The sequence below is a fragment of the Puntigrus tetrazona genome, chromosome 8 (genome assembly GCF_018831695.1).
Source record: "Puntigrus tetrazona isolate hp1 chromosome 8, ASM1883169v1, whole genome shotgun sequence".
NCBI lineage: Eukaryota > Metazoa > Chordata > Actinopteri > Cypriniformes > Cyprinidae > Puntigrus > Puntigrus tetrazona.
Window position 1 is genome coordinate 8594459 of NC_056706.1, and position 16336 is coordinate 8610794.

Genomic DNA, 16336 nt, shown 5'->3' on the forward strand with positions numbered 1-16336 from the left:
TCTGTGTCTTTCTGGTATATTCAGGCTGTGTTTACAGACCTTGAAATTCTTGCTGCCATATTTGCCAGTGCGATACATGATGTTGACCATCCTGGCGTCTCCAACCAGTTTCTCATCAACACTAGTAAGTCTCTAGCTCTAAGAACATTTGCTATTAAAATGTTTCTTTTGCTGCTGTGGAATTAAGTGAACAATTCACGCAAAAATGTGAAAATTTCTGAAGATTTACTCACCCTCAGGTCATCCAAGATCAGTTTATTTCTTCATCAGAACAGATATGGAGAAATTTAGCATAACACCAATAGAACACCAGTAGATCCTCTGCAGTGAATGGGTGCCGTCAGAATAAAAACACCAGTTAATAACAAGTAATCCATGTCTCCAGTCAATCAATTACCTTCTTGTAAAGTGAAAAGCTGCATGTTTGTATGAAACAAATCTAACACTTTTAAATTTAAACTGTTGCTTCTGGTTTTTTTTTCTTGATTTGTTCATATTTTCTCCCGATTAAGATGTTTTCATATTGGACAGCATTATTATGGAGCAACAGTTTGTTACAGTAATTGATGGACTGGAGTCATGTGGATTACATTCACTGATCACTGTAAATGATCCATTGGTGATGAAATGATGTAATGTTAAACTTCTCCAAATCTTTTTTGATGTTTGAGTGGCCTGAGGTTGAGTACATTTTCGTCATTTAAAAATGCAATTCGCTATACAAGGTCAAAGTTGACTGGAAAAAGTCTACACACTATACTAAATTTTTAAAAAGCGAACCCTATTCCTGTTGTATCCGTGAAGGAGCATCATGTTGTTTACATGTGCGTGATGTTTTTCACAGCCGTCAGAACCACTTTTTGCTTAATCACGGTTGTTCAAAGTAGCAAACCCAGACAAAGAGGAATCAATAAGCATTTAAGCCGTTATCACGTGCAGCAAGTAGTCAATCGGGTGATTTTCACATGCTATGGTTGCATGTGCTAGGTGGGCTACATGTGTCTGTGAATCACAGAGCTCACGTGTCCCACCCACACAGCTGGTAAAATCCCCTCAATGACTAACGGAGGGACCAGTGGTGTTTGTCACAAGCTCAGCAGGAACTTGAGCACAAGAGGAGGATGCGTGTTGTTTTATACCTGTATGCTGCTGTTTTTAGCTGTGGAACTCTAAACGAGACATTTTGATGAATCTTTACGCAGTCCTAAAGGTCAAGCTCCAAAAAAAGCACAGTGAAAGTGGTTCACATGTCTCGTGCGCTCTTTTGAAGCGCAACCGTAGCCTTCTAGTAAACTGAAATTTATTATTTAGGTTGCTATACATAGAAAGTCCACCGAGGAATACAAATACAAGAGCTGTCGAGTTAATGCAGTATAGAATTAATTATCCTTCCTCTTTTTTTCTCTCCCATCTCAGACTCTGAGCTGGCCCTCATGTATAACGATTCGTCTGTGTTGGAGAATCATCACCTGGCTGTAGGTTTTAAACTGCTGCAGGAAGAGAACTGTGACATCTTCCAGAACTTGACCAAGAAACAGAGACAGTCACTTCGCAAGATGGTCATTGACATTGTGAGTCACAAAGTTAAATGTGTCATTGGTCTAGGGTATAGCTGTAATTTATCACTCTGGCAGATTAATTGCACTGATACTTGTAATATGGAACTAAAAAAATTGGTTCTCTTCAGCTGCAATTGATGATCGTCCATCTTTTTTTTTTTTTTTGCAGGTTTTGGCCACAGACATGTCTAAGCACATGAATTTGTTGGCCGATCTGAAAACCATGGTGGAGACCAAAAAAGTGACCAGTTCTGGGGTATTACTGCTGGATAACTACTCTGACAGGATACAGGTTGGTCCTTTTTGGTCCTTTTATTAAAAATCATATTGTATTGGAAATAAATGATGAAATAATGATGATGATTTGAGCTTGTAATTAACATAGAAAATATATTGAATATTGAAACCAATATATATATATATATATATATATATATATATATATATATATATATATATATTTCCTTTTACTTTTTCTTAAAATGTAGTAAGAAACAGGTGACAAATTATTATAAAATGCTAGAACTTAATTATGAAGCTCCATGGTTGAGGAGTCTGGATGGGGGTCCCTGGGTTTATAAAGGTTAACAGCCTCTGCTCTGAAGAGTTCAGCATCCAAATTTGAATATGATAATATACTTCTGAATATGCAAATGAATGTAAATGTTGGTTTGAATGTCTCAGGTCTTGCAGAACATGGTGCACTGTGCAGACCTCAGTAACCCCACCAAGCCGCTGCAGCTGTACAGGCAGTGGACGGACCGCATCATGGAGGAGTTCTTCAGTCAGGGAGACAGAGAGCGGGAACGCGGCATGGAGATCAGCCCCATGTGCGACAAGCACAACGCCTCAGTCGAGAAGTCCCAGGTGAGCCAGCTACACCAACACCAAATAATCAAGCTTAGATATTTCGTATATATTTAAGTCTATATTATGTTCCTAAATTATTTCTAAATTCAGGCCGGGATGTTACATCCAAACTACCATTTCATGACCTTTGAGCCTAAATGGCTTTGCTTCTTGTTATTTTTGTGTATTATAATTTATTATAGCGTAAATCCCATGACTCTTTTTCTAGGTGGGCTTCATCGATTACATTGTCCACCCACTGTGGGAGACGTGGGCAGACCTGGTGCACCCAGACGCCCAGGACATCTTGGACACGCTGGAAGACAACAGGGAGTGGTACCAGAGCACCATCCCCCAGAGCCCCTCTCCGGCTCTGGACACCAGCAGCGAGGGCAGACGCACCGCCGGCCAGGAGAAGTTCCAGTTTGAACTGACTCTGGAGGAGGACGGGGAATCCGACACGGAGAAGGACAGCGGCAGCCCTCCTGATGAAGAGGAAGAGGAAGAGGAAGAAAACAGCTGCAGTGACTCTAAAACCCTTTGCACACAGGACTCTGAATGTACAGAGATCCCCCTGGATGAGCAGGTGGGGGACGCACAGGAGGACGAGGACGAGGAAGACGAGCAGGAGGAGGAAACGGAAATATCAGAACCCTGTGTTTTAGAGGAGGAAGAGGAGGAGGAGGAGGAGGAGGAGGAAGAGGACACTGCCAACACATAACACAGTATGACACGGCACCAGAACTTTTTTATATTAGAGATGAGAAACACTTATTTATGGTTAAGATATTAGTTTTTTTTCATTGTCTATTTTGCATACGTCGTTCAGAAGTGCTTTTTTAAATGTCCGCCTTTAACATGTTTTTATTTTTCATTCCTCACTTCCTTTTCTGTATTTTTTTTTTTTTTTTTTAGTTTTAACCATTTTTACACTCAGGAATATCTTTTCCACTCCCACCTGTCATTCATAAAGACAAACTAAACAAACGAAAGGTTGAAAAGCTCGACTTGTATTCCTGATCGTGAGGTACTTTTATTTATTCATTTTTTTTGACTGAATCAGTATTTCAGAAACGTTTAACTTAGAAAGCAGCTGTTTTTCACCAATGAGACACAATATTTTCCTGTTTATCTGAAGGAAAGTGGCAATTCGAAGCATTTTAGCAGACAAACACTTTAGAAGTGAATACTTCATGCTTTGAACTTCACGTCTTCCTGATGCCTTGAATGTGTTATTAATCTGGATTTAGCTGTCTGTTGTGTTTGTGTATCAGTCATTATTTGAAGTGAATGGACATGGTACCAAAGTGAAGAGAACTCATGAGACACCACTTTCACATGAAAGCACCCATTTTCATTTAAATGACCATATTGGGGGTAAATATGTAAATGTGGTAATTTCCACTTTTTTATTTGTTTTTACTTTATTCGCTGCATCCAATCCAGATCTCAATACATATATATATATATATATATATATATACACACACACACACACACACACACACACACACACACACACATATATATATATATATATATATATATATATATATACACACATATATATATATATATATATATATATATGGGTTTTTGCTCAGTTAATTAATACCTAATTATGACCAACATCTAAAAAAATCCCCAAGAACAAGAAACGAAATCTGTTCTAAAATAATAGCTTGAATAAGCCTTAAATGAGTTTTGCCTATCATTGTTTTCTATTTTGCTAGAAATGCAGTAAAATGAATCCTGGTGATCATTTTATATCAATAACAATATTATTACAAAGAATTAGAAATTACTACAATAATTATTATTATAATTAAATACTGATGATGATGAGGATGATAATGATAATAATAATACGTATTATTATGATTATTATTATTATGCCCCTGCTTTTTTTTCTCATAAATGCTGGCCAGCTGTTTGGTGCCATACGTCCCTGGCCAGTTAAACAGAAAACGGCTGACATAAATAATCAAGCTCAATTTAGTGTGTTGTCACATGATCACGGGACAATCAGCTTCAGTGCAAAGTCTCATTGTAAGTGTGAACCTAGTTGCACTGTACTTTTTCATTTCGCTAGGTTTTTGTTTTTTCTTTTTGTTTTTTTATTGTCATTAATATTTATTTTACACTGCCAAACATTACCAGTTGCAATGACTTTAATTGCTGCTTTACTCATCTCTGTCAAGTGTCTCACTGTGCAAACATACTCTTCGTTGTGTTACGTTAATGCTAGCATTATTTATTAATGCTCTTTGATGTGCGTGTAGCATATTAAAGCGTTTTAATCAAACTGTAGCATCGGCAATGCAGGCTTATCCTTAATATATTGTTTTGATTATACATATGCAGTAAATATACCTAATCAAATGTACAAAATTCTGTATAATATCGAAGCCTTTTGAAACAACCCCTTTCTCGTTGCTTTCTTTACTCTATTTAAAAACTCATTCTGTTGCCAAGTTTGCTTTTTTTGTCAGTAGTTTATATATTTTTTGAATTGTCTCCATTCTTTACATTGTTTTTCATTTCTCTCTGTTTACATACATGTATTTATTGTGCTGTACAGTACATATTGTTGCTCTTATCATGTGGTTGTAAATGATTATATCATCCCTTTTGGTGATGGTGTTGTATTATGGAACTCTTACTGAGAGAATGTTTGTTATTTTTAGTATGTAATGATCCCATTGATATGTGTCTCTAGAGAGATTGCGTAGAGAAAGGGAAAGCCAAATTATAGTCATTACTGTGTTTATTTTTCATTCTTTCTTTCTTTTTAAAAGAAAGTGGTTCCGTGGCCTGAGGGTTGTGCCTTACAGATAGCTCTTTAGATTTTATCCTCTTGCTGCACTAAAGAAACTACTGGCTGGAAACTGACCTAGATGTGTTTGTCGTGTTCCTCCTGTTTATGTGGCATAAACGCTCCCAGCATAAAACAAAAACAAAAAAAAAAATAGTTTTCAGACCTCACCGGACAGGGTAAAAGCAGGCCAGTGTGATGGGTTTGGGTTTGCGAACAGCTGTAAGAACCTCCATCCTATTTCCGTCTATGCTGTGTTCATCTGACTGAGACATTTGAAGACATTTGCGTTTCATGCAATATGAGAGAAAACGTGTTTCTGTTTGGGGGAAAACAGGGCATTTTGATTTCCAGATCCTTCACAAAAAGCCCAAACGCTCAATTTGGGACTCATTTTGACACATATACTGTAGATTCTTATTGATCCTAAATGGATGTAATCAGTGCGTCCTTCTTGTCTCTTTTTAAATCATGAGAAAAATACACAAACAGAATTTGACAAATGATATTTAGGGATAATTATTTTTTTGTTATGTGACTTGAATGACAAAAGTTGTCTGGAGGTTTCACAAGACCGTGTAGTTGTTTATTGGACTTCTTGTTTATTGAAGTCTATTGGATAGAACTGTAGAAATAAAAATTTACGTACGAAAACTGGTAAAAATCGAATAAAAATGTTTTTTTATATGCACCAAAATAAAAGCATGGGTTGACTCTATGAAGCTGTCTCTTGTTTCCTCCTCTGAAAATAATCTGCAACCTTTCTAGAATCAAATCTATTCTTTTTTTAGCATTATTCTATTCTTAATTAACATTGTTGAGATGGACTGTTCAAGTGATCTAATTGTGTGTGTGTGTGTGTGTGTGTGCGCGCGTTTGTGTTCAAACCAGTGTTAGTTTAGTGTCATTGAGATACTATCAATTTTGATATATAGTATTGTTATATGTTCTGTTTTCATTTTATTTATTTTTACTTTTAATAGCTTTTGTTATTTAGCTATATACAGATGTGTGTGTATTACATATAACAATAAAAAAAAAATTATTTCTATATATAGTTTTAATTCATTTTTATTCCAGCTGTAGCATGTTAAGATATTTTCTTGGCAGCCAGCAGAAACAAAATAAAGTTTATATATATCATTTTTTCAGTTAACATTAATGTTATTTCAAGTTATATTTGTAATGGTTCTAGCTTTCTATAATAACCCTGCTTCAGTCTGATTTTTAATTGTATTTATTATTTAATTTTAAATAAACATATACATTTAATAGCTGACTTTACAGGACACTGTAAAAGACTGACGAGAAAACCACTTCAAGGCCACATTTATTTTTTTTCATACCTTTTTAGCTTTCGCAGTCATTTTCCGTACACACGTCACACACAAACATCTCCAGCTGACTCACCAGCAAAATGCGAATACAACATCCTCTCAATCTGGTACACATGAGTTAGACAAGTACGTAGAATTTATAAATTTGCTAAAGTTTATAATTCCCCTGAGAGACATGGGAATGATTGCGGAGCATCTAAAGTTCAACTCGTTTCTGCTTATGCTAAAATGACTAACAGGAGAGATATTGCAGTGCAGGGAATACAGGTACACTAACAACCCCTGAAAAAAGACCTCTTTGCTAGTATAATGGCATAAAGGTAAGACAAGGTTTGACACTTGTGTTTGGCACAATCTTGCTAGTTTGCTATGTCATTAACACCAAAAAACTAGGAGTTAAAGCCAGGTCAAAGGTTTGAGGTTCGGTAACCTATTCTGTGTCAGAATACAGAAGCTTGGCAACAGCGCTCGAGCCACAGAAGCGAACGGCCTGGACGGTGAACACTAGCAGCTACAGTCAGACTGCTGCGGGGGTGACGGGTCGTCCGTCAGTCTGGTAGTGGGCGTTCCTGTGGTGACGGCGGGGTCGGCCTCAAGTGTGTCTGACATCTTGTCGCAAATGATGTCCACCAAGCGCTCGAAAGTCTGCTTGACGTTGATGTTGTCCTTTGCGCTCGTCTCAAAAAACTCAAATCCTTTCCAGAAAGAGACATTGGTAAGTAAAAAGAATGCACGCTAGCTTTTAAATGTTTGGGGTTGGGAAGATTTTTTACATTTTAAAATCTCTTATGCATAATAGAAGGCTTCTATTATGTGATTATTAATTATATATATATATATATATATATATATATATATATATATATATATATATATATATATATATATATATATATATATGTATATAAATATATGTAATATATAAACATAACATTTTCTTAACTATTTACATGTGTGTGTTTACATAATAAATATACAGATGTTATGCAAACAAAAATGATGTGATTAATTAATTTGACAGCACTAATATATATGTGTATACCTTTATATACCTATATATATACCTATATATATATATATATATATATATATATATATATATATATATATATATATATATATATTTTTTTTTTAACTCACCCAGCTGTTCTGCTAGCAGTCTCCCGCTGTCCACAGACACTATCCGTTCCTCCTCCATGTCACATTTGTTTCCTGCGAGGATTACCTGGGCATTGTCCCAAGAGTATGTCTTAATCTGGGTCGCCCTGACACAAGACGAGACAAAAGCGGGCAGACAAGCTTGTCATCAGTACAAATGCCACTGATACGTCTCCCAGCACAAGACGTGCCAGACTCGTGACAAACCTTTTGACAGTTTTATTGTATGAATATGTCATCATGCCACGTGGAATCAATAGAAACGTTATGTCGAACACGCTCCTTCTTGTTCCTGTTTCTCATCTCTGCTGTTTCTCGCATTTTCCAATCCAGAAATCTAATGGCACTTTATTACGGTGTATTTTTGTGTTTCGCAGGTCATTATGACTTCAAGGCGCAGTGTGTAATATTTAGGAGGATCTGTTGAAAGGAAGTCATTACATTATATGTAACTATGTTTTTTTTTAGAACGAGCTATTTATATCTACATACAGCCCTTACGTGGAAGCCGTCATCATGTTCGTACAGTAACTATTGTTTATGTTATTACAACACTGACCATGATGAACAAGTAACGATAATATTTGCAGTAACATATTGAATAATTAAGCAAATATGATTCATTTAAAGAATCGAATCTCTGCTGTCTCAGACATCTTAATCACCTTAATCCTGTCTCAGCCACCGTAGCTTCTCTAAAGGGAGGCGTGAGCGGAAATTAATACACTGCACCAAAGGATTTTTCATCTCACTACTAAATCAAGCTCATGTGTCATTTAGAGGAACAGTAAAATATTTTTCACACATTGCTATTGAAATTTCATTTGTACACAATAAAACAAAAAAGATTGAAAGTATGCTTGTAAACTATTTTTTAATAACTTTTTAAGCACTGAACCATTCTAAGCTAAAAAATATGCCTTTAAAAAAAATTTGACTTTAATGAAATAATTTCTTAAAAGCGTGGTTCACTCAAAAATGTGAATTAATTAGAATTCATTGTAATTTTTGCATGAACTATCCTATTACGTTTGCTTTTGCTCAATTGAGAAAATATATATATTTTGTACTGCTAAAACTAAGGTAAAATTCAATTTCAAACACTGTTTTATTCTCAAATGTTTCACTAAAAAGCAAGTGAGGTTTTAACAAACCTGTGGTTAAGTGATATTTCTGTACTTTCTGTTTACTTTTTGAACTGTGCTCTACTTTATAAAATCATTATGATATCTTCCTGATACGATTCCTGACTTTTATATATGTATATTTATAGATTTTGACTCCAGGATCGACAGACATGAATGTCTCCGGCTTTCAGACAGATGGAAACTGCAGGATCGCCTCTGCAATCCCACACAGTGAAAAGTTTACGAATGCTTCTACTGAAAGCACACAGTGTAAGCTTTAAATACACTTACCAGTCCTGTACAGCAGCGAAAGACTCCTCGTTAGTAATGTCGTACATTAAGATAAAGCCCATGGCCCCTCTGTAGTAGGCAGTGGTGATGGTCCTGTACCTTTCCTGCCCAGCTGTGTCCTTAAAAGACCAGCAATATTATATAAAAAAGTATCATCTAAGTAAAGAGTATGCGTAGATGTTTTATGAAGTAAAAAAAAATATTGAGCTAAAGGAATGCTTCACCAATTAATGTAAATTTGCTAAAAAATTAATCCACCTAAGACCATAAAAGTTTGTTTCTTCATCTGAACAGATGTGGAGAAATTTAATATATCACATCACTCGCTCACCAATGAATCCTCTGCAGTGAATGGGTGCCGTCAGAATGAGAGTTTAAACAGCTGAGAAAATGCATCAGAGTAATCCACAAGTAATCCACGTCACTCCAGTCTTAGATATTGGTTTTATTTAATCAATAGGTCTTTAACTTCAAATTATTTCTAAAAAACTAGTCGTACATTCATTATTTTGCTTTCTCCTGTGGAAAAGTTTAACCGCCGGACTGCAGTCATGTGGATGACTGTAATCTTTTTCTGTTTGGACTCTCATTCTGACGGCACCCATTCACTGCATTGATGAGCGAGCGATGTAATGTAAAGTTTCTCCAAATCTGTTACGATGAAGAAATGAACTCATCCACGTCTTTGATGGCCTGAGGGTGAGGGTGAGTATATTTTTAGCCAGTTTTCATTTTAGGGTAAAATACTCACCTAATTTAGCCAGGGACAGACAGTCAAAAAAACAAATGCGTGAAATGAATGAGCGCTCGAGTCTGAGAAACGAGCGAGACGGTGGTTTGTCACCTCTAAATGCAGCAGCGCTTTCACCGAAAGACTAAAATAGAAAAGTGTGCCACGATCTGATGAAGAGATCACTTTTGCTGATGCTGACTTAAAGGCCTAGATAAGGTTACACTGGCTTATGTTCTCTTTCCATACACCGGTGTTAATCATCAGCCCATGTGATATTTACATTGCGCCGTATGTGATTATCCAACCCTCCAATGCTTCACCAACCATGAAACGCTGATGCTAAGTTAAAGAAGATTTAACGTCTGCGTGGTTCTCGAGTGCCAGAAATTACCCAGATCTGAAGCTTGATCCTTTTGTCGTTCTTATACACAGTTTTGACCTTAAAGTCGATGCCCACCGTACTGACAAAGGCAGACGTGAACGTATCATCAGCGTAGCGGAAGAGGAAGGATGTTTTTCCAACGCTGCTGTTCCCAATGATCAACAACTTGAACATGTAATCAAAGTTTTGATCAGAGTTCTCCTTTTGTTTGTTGTCTTGCGTAGCAGCCATCTGTGAGGACACAAAGACACCGAGTAATGAATAGATCAAAGGTTTACAGCCTAACGATATTCTGCAAACTCTTAATATAGAAGAAATGTAATTATAGTGTGTCATATGATATTATAAACAGAGAGAGAGGGGGGCCTTCTGGATTTCATCGAAGACTCAGTTCTCTCTGTGTTTTTAGGCAGGCTATGCATGTCATTCTGTGAAAGTCAGCACCAGGAGCTGTCCATGACTGTGTCTCGAAGCCTAGTTAGTGTCCTACAGCATTTTTGAATGTAACTCCCGTTTAGCTCCATCTTTAACATTCATAACTTAAATGTCATTTGAAAGTTATAGGTTAATGTTTTGACACGCAATATATATCGTATATATTTACACGATACGTGTTGGTCTATGGCCTATATACAAACAATACATAACCTACAAAAAAAACAATTTTTGACTTTTTGCAAAAAATAATAGCACCACGTTTTAGAAACTTTATGTGCTTACATTTAGGGAAAGCTGCGAATAAATTGTTTAACAAGCGCGTGCAAACGCGGAAGGTGGCTATGATACACCAAAAATGTTGTCTAGGTAGGTAGCTCAATAGGTTATGAGACGCAGCCCGTTTGTTGTTCCGGGCTGAGCGCCTGACTCTTTTCAGTCAAGCCCTGGATATTAAACGCTAACAGTATTTAAACACCTAATGTTTATAAAACATAAAAACTATACATGAAGTGAGCCATAGATAACACAAATGAGAGCATATAACCATGCTTATATTCGCAATATCCTTGCATATAAATATTCCAGAATGTTTGAATTACCTGCTCCTGTGAATAAATTAGCTTTTACGGCTGATTGCTTTTGTCGTCACTGATGTCGCGTTTCATAAATTTCATAAACCTTTCTTGACCGGCCAGTATTACGCACGCTGTCAAATGACAAATCTCTTTAAACGACATTTATGTAAAATTAGCCATTTATTTATCTTTTTGCGTGGCAAAACAAGACCAAACAACATTATATACACACGACCAAACAACATTATATATATGTATATCGCTTCTCACTTACCTTTCCGTATAACTCCATTAACTATAAATAAACCCAACACAATAAACGGAGCTTGTTCTTATTTAATCCTAATAAATTATAGTTTTTTTCCGTTTTGAAGAGGTGGAGTCGGCTGCTGGGATAAATGTTGGATGCAGTGATGCTCGCAATGGACGTCAGCAGACACTCGCACTCTCCACCCATTCATCCCACATCCGCCCAGCGCGTGAGTGCGCTCTGCAGACAGCAGGGGGCGGCCGTGCTCCTCTCTCGCGCAGATCAAAACATTCAGCGAATTTCCTACAATAATAAACAGATTATGAGTACAATATAGCATATGATAATTACTACAAAAACTGAACAATATTTGGGGAAAGTAGCTAAACAAAAACATTACTCATAGGAAACCTCTGAGACAATATATATATATATATATATATATATATATATATATATATATATATATATATATATATATATATACACATATATATATATATATATATATATATATATATATATATATATATATATATATATATATATATATATATATATATATATATATATATAAAAAATAAATAAATATTTGAAGAAGAGACTGAAGTCCCAGTGTGATTCTCCTGGCTAAATAAAGAATAATAAATAAATAAATAAATAAATATATAAAATAAAGATAATCTTTTCAAATGTTTTTTTTTGTGCTGTCACACCTTAGTGCAGACCATTTGTATTTGTCAACTACCCATATATTTATTAATGTAATTAATATTCATAAGATGTCAAAGGATGTAAGTATGACGTAATTAATATTAATGAGCCAGGTCTTCTCAATAGTACAAGTGCCCGTCCCACTCACGCACGCGCACGTGTTGTTTACAGGAATTTCTCGATCCAAAAACACACTGTAAATGCACTGGCATGCAAAAGGTAAACCGATTTTTAGCTGTCTATAATGTTGTCGTTTAATTTGTTGCTTTTAAATTGCGCGGGGGTTTGCTGTTTGTCCTGTAGACTTGAAGTAAACGCATTCGCTCTTTTGTTGACAGGGCTTTTAAAGTAAATTGAATCTCTGTTACACGCGTTTTGGTGGTAAACCATATTACTTACGCCTACATACTCTGTTCATGACTACTATATAATAATCTGTTCCGGTAAACAAACGTTTCAACGTTGTTTCCTTTACAAACAGTTGATTTGCAGCGCTCTCTAGTGGTTTCAAAACTCCACGAAGCACTTTGTACTTCTTGAGCTGCATGATTGTCGATGGAGAGACATTTCATATAAAATGACTTACGACGCGCATGTCAGCATTGAACAGATTTATTTGTCACATGAGTCATGTGCATTACGCTGTTTGCTTTTTTTTCCTTTAGTGTTCCGTTATGGAGGATTCGGTGGAGGTCATCCTTCAGCATAAAAGTTGCGAGCTCTCCCATCATACTCAGGAAAAGCCACTTGTCACAGCAGCCTCTGGCGCTTTCCTTGTGGGAGTTTATGGCCTCTGGTCATTATTTGCCCTTCCTGGTTTTCGAAAAGTACCCATATGTCTCAAGGTACTGTAAGTCGTATATGATATAATGGCAGCTATTCTCAGCTGTTTGTTCAAAGGTCTGGTGATCCCTTTAGATGGCAATGATGTTTAAGTTTTTAGTCCTACAGAGAAACCCCCCTCCCAATCAATTAATCACTCATGTAAGTGAAATTAATATTGCCCAGGTGCCTTATTTGCCCTCCAGTAGAACACAGACCCAGAATGTAATGAAACTCCTGCAGGGGAGAGCAGGGTGTCTGGCAGATCTGGGATCTGGTGACGGACGACTGGTGAGTCTTTAACATTGACAATAAGTGACAATGAACTGAATATATGACATGTATACTGTGCTTTCTACCAATAATTCTGCATAATACCAATGCATATATTTTAACCCTAAGCCTAACATGGACATCTAACACAAAATCCTGATAATCTATATTATATAATATAGTATATAAATACTATATAAATACTATTAAAATGTTTTAATCATCTAAATTGCAGATTTACAGATGAAGATTTGTGCTTCTAAGCACTTTCTGTTTCAGATGCTTCTGATGGCTTTCTGCAGATGACTACTTTCTCACCACAATACGTGGTGAGATGCTTGGCAGCTGTGTGGGAGATAATATGTGGGAAATAATAACAGTGTATTAAAAAAAAGGAAAATATTGGAAAATAGGCTATTTATCATTTTGCAGGACTTCGCTGTTAGATGTTGCTCATTTTAAGCTCTTGGGGCTTGGCTTTCTAAAATAAAATGACTAATCTGTGGGTTATTTATACAGTCATTTCTCACCAAGATAATAGCCATTGGGCAGCCTACCTGGGGCTGCCTCTTTTGTGATTAAAAATAGATCTCATTAACTCTCAAATTTGGATGGCAAAATCTTTTCCCCCGTACACATTTATAATAGGGAAAAATCATTGGTCTTACTTTTGAAAAAAATCTTCTTGGTTTAATTTATACTTGGAAAGCAAACAGTTTGAGCCACAGGCAGTCTGCTTTATGTCCAGATATAACTGAATAAATATCACGGATCCTGGTTCTCAAAGTGTAGGTTTGGCCTGGGTGTGTTTTGTAGGTATTTGCTGCCGCTGTAGAGGGTTTCCAGTGCGCTGGATTTGAAATTAATTCTATCCTAACTGGATATGCCAGAGTCAAAGCAAAGTGGAAGGGAATACCATCCAGCAGTGCAACTTTTATAAAGCAAGACTTTTGGAAGGTAAGGTAAAGGTGTCAAGGGTAAAGTGTGTAATTCCTGTGCCACAAATTACTAAAAATAATTGTTTTCAGACAGATTTTCAGTTTCTCTTATATTGGCCAGTAAAATAAATAAATTCCATGTAAATGACTAGGTAAATGTAGGCATGTGGGGATGTTAAAACAAGCATTAAAGGAGGCATTAAATCATTGTGCACAGGCACCGGATAGGTTTTTACACGAACATTTGCCTCGATTTTATTGTACCTACATCAGCACTCAGTTTCTTTTAATAATATTGTTGATGGTCATATCAGTCAATAATCATGTCAGCTTGGCCGCTGTAATGATTCTGGTCCATGAATTTCCACTCACTCACCACCTCCTCTCCACATTGACTCTTGATTGTATTTCATTCAGGACTTCAATTCCCATCATCCTTTGCACTGCCAACAAACACACACACATGCACAAAACTGATTGCACTCATCACATGCTCACCTGCTTTCTATCACTCTTACATCAGCAGTTCCAAACTGAGAAGTGTTTAGCTTTTAGCACTCTCCTAGCGTTAGTCTAGTCTATTTCCTTGTCTGGATTATCTGTTTTTCTGTATTGCCTGTTTTTCGGGTTTAACCCTTGTCTTGCCGGTCTGGACTCACTCTTGGATTACTACCCCTCACCAATCAAAGACCCACACTTGCCCAAGGAATACTCTTGTGTCTTGTCCATGCCATACTGTTGTTCGACCCTGCCTGTGTTTTGACCATATTTAATAATAAATGCCTGCATATAGATCTGCTCGACAGTCTCCTCAGCTCTTTTACAGCGACTTAATGTTATGTGTTTTCTTTAATTAAAATATTTTTAGTATTTTTAGCAGTAATTCTTTTCTTAACCACTTGTTTTATAGCATGTGTTTGTATTCCTGATCTACCTTTTATTCATCCTTAAAATATTGTACTAATTGCATTTAATTTGTATTCAATAACTAAATTATAGTAATTAAGTACACTAGCAATATTATAATATTTTGTATACAATTTATACATTATAATATATATACGTACGGTTAATATTTATAGTTTGGGACAAAAAGAACAAAAAGTACAAAAACCGTACTAGTTCTACAAGTGTGTGGAAAAACACTTATTAAAAAATTACACATACCACATGCATATTTTATTTTTGTTTTAATTTCACATGTCCAAGTGTTGATGATTCAGTTTTATCGCTTCCTTCCACAGACCGATTTGTCCAAATATAAGAATGTGACTCTTTTCTTGGCACCCGGAGTAGTAAGTATGCACAGATGTCCTTTCTCCATTTATACTGCTGAGTATTTAGATACTATCTTTGAACCGATTACATCATCTAGATATCTTCTAAATAGTGCTATTATTTACTCTGAAGAAAATACTAGGCTAGGCTACTGTCAAGAATTTATGCAATTTTTAAGCTATATGTTGTGCAGTGGACACATTCATGCTTCTTGATGCAAAAAATACCTGTCTGACTTGGCAATAATTACCTCGTTCAATTCAGTGTGCTTTGTGGTCTACAGATGGAGGTGTTGGGTAGGAAACTGGAGAAGGAGTTACCAGATGAGGCTCGTGTGATTGCCTGTCGCTTCCCATTTCCTGACTGGACTCCCACAGCCACTGAGGGTGAAGGACTAGACCAGGCTTGGGCATATGATATGAATGCTATACGGAAGCTTTCAACACAAGCTACCATGAGATGAAAAAGCATCTTTCCTTGTGTCAAAAAGCTTTCTGTTTTTGTGTTTTAGCACTGCCCGAAAGTTAACAGTCACTTTTACAAGACATATGCACGCATTATAAAGGATACAATAATTACTTATTTTTATTTTAAAGACTATGTTTTTTCTTCTTTTTCTATTACTGCAGGTAGGTTTGGTTACATGTTGTCTGTCTATGTTGTGAAATTCTAAACTAAACTGTGAAATAAATTACTGCTCCCAACAAAATTCTCATATGACCTTGTTCTTTTAATATCTCCTAGAATAGCAAAGACCAAAAAATATTAAGATGACATGGCTGTCAATTACATGTCGG

At 36.2% G+C, this 16336-nt stretch overlaps 3 protein-coding genes across 8 annotated transcripts in view; 2 read left to right on the forward strand and 1 right to left on the reverse strand.

Annotated features, from left to right (window-relative positions):
• pde4d (phosphodiesterase 4D, cAMP-specific) overlaps positions 1-5380 on the forward strand; it is a 101022-nt gene extending 95642 nt beyond the window's left edge. For all 6 annotated transcript variants that reach the window (XM_043247307.1, XM_043247306.1, XM_043247308.1 and 3 more), the window contains 5 exons: positions 25-124; positions 1417-1571; positions 1729-1851; positions 2244-2426; positions 2638-5380. In XM_043247307.1, coding sequence (XP_043103242.1) covers positions 25-124; positions 1417-1571; positions 1729-1851; positions 2244-2426; positions 2638-3129 — 1053 coding nt within the window. In that variant the 3' untranslated portion in view covers positions 3130-5380. The remainder of the gene's footprint in view (positions 1-24; positions 125-1416; positions 1572-1728; positions 1852-2243; positions 2427-2637) is intronic.
• Positions 5381-6536: 1156 nt separating this feature from the next.
• Positions 6537-11708, reverse strand: rab3c (RAB3C, member RAS oncogene family). The gene is made up of 5 exons (XM_043247251.1): positions 11539-11708; positions 10261-10482; positions 9137-9255; positions 7701-7825; positions 6537-7255 (listed from the first exon to the last, which is right to left on the reverse strand). The coding sequence occupies exons 1-5, from the start codon at positions 11554-11556 to the stop codon at positions 7065-7067; spliced, it is 675 nt and encodes a 224-aa protein (XP_043103186.1). The 5' UTR covers positions 11557-11708; the 3' UTR covers positions 6537-7064.
• Positions 11709-12336: 628 nt separating this feature from the next.
• On the forward strand, positions 12337-16242 carry si:dkey-190g11.3 (uncharacterized protein LOC567059 homolog). Its single transcript, XM_043247252.1, has 6 exons — positions 12337-12447; positions 12894-13073; positions 13237-13341; positions 14140-14280; positions 15506-15556; positions 15823-16242. The coding sequence occupies exons 1-6, from the start codon at positions 12439-12441 to the stop codon at positions 16000-16002; spliced, it is 666 nt and encodes a 221-aa protein (XP_043103187.1). The 5' UTR covers positions 12337-12438; the 3' UTR covers positions 16003-16242.
• The last annotated feature ends 94 nt before the right edge of the window (positions 16243-16336 follow it).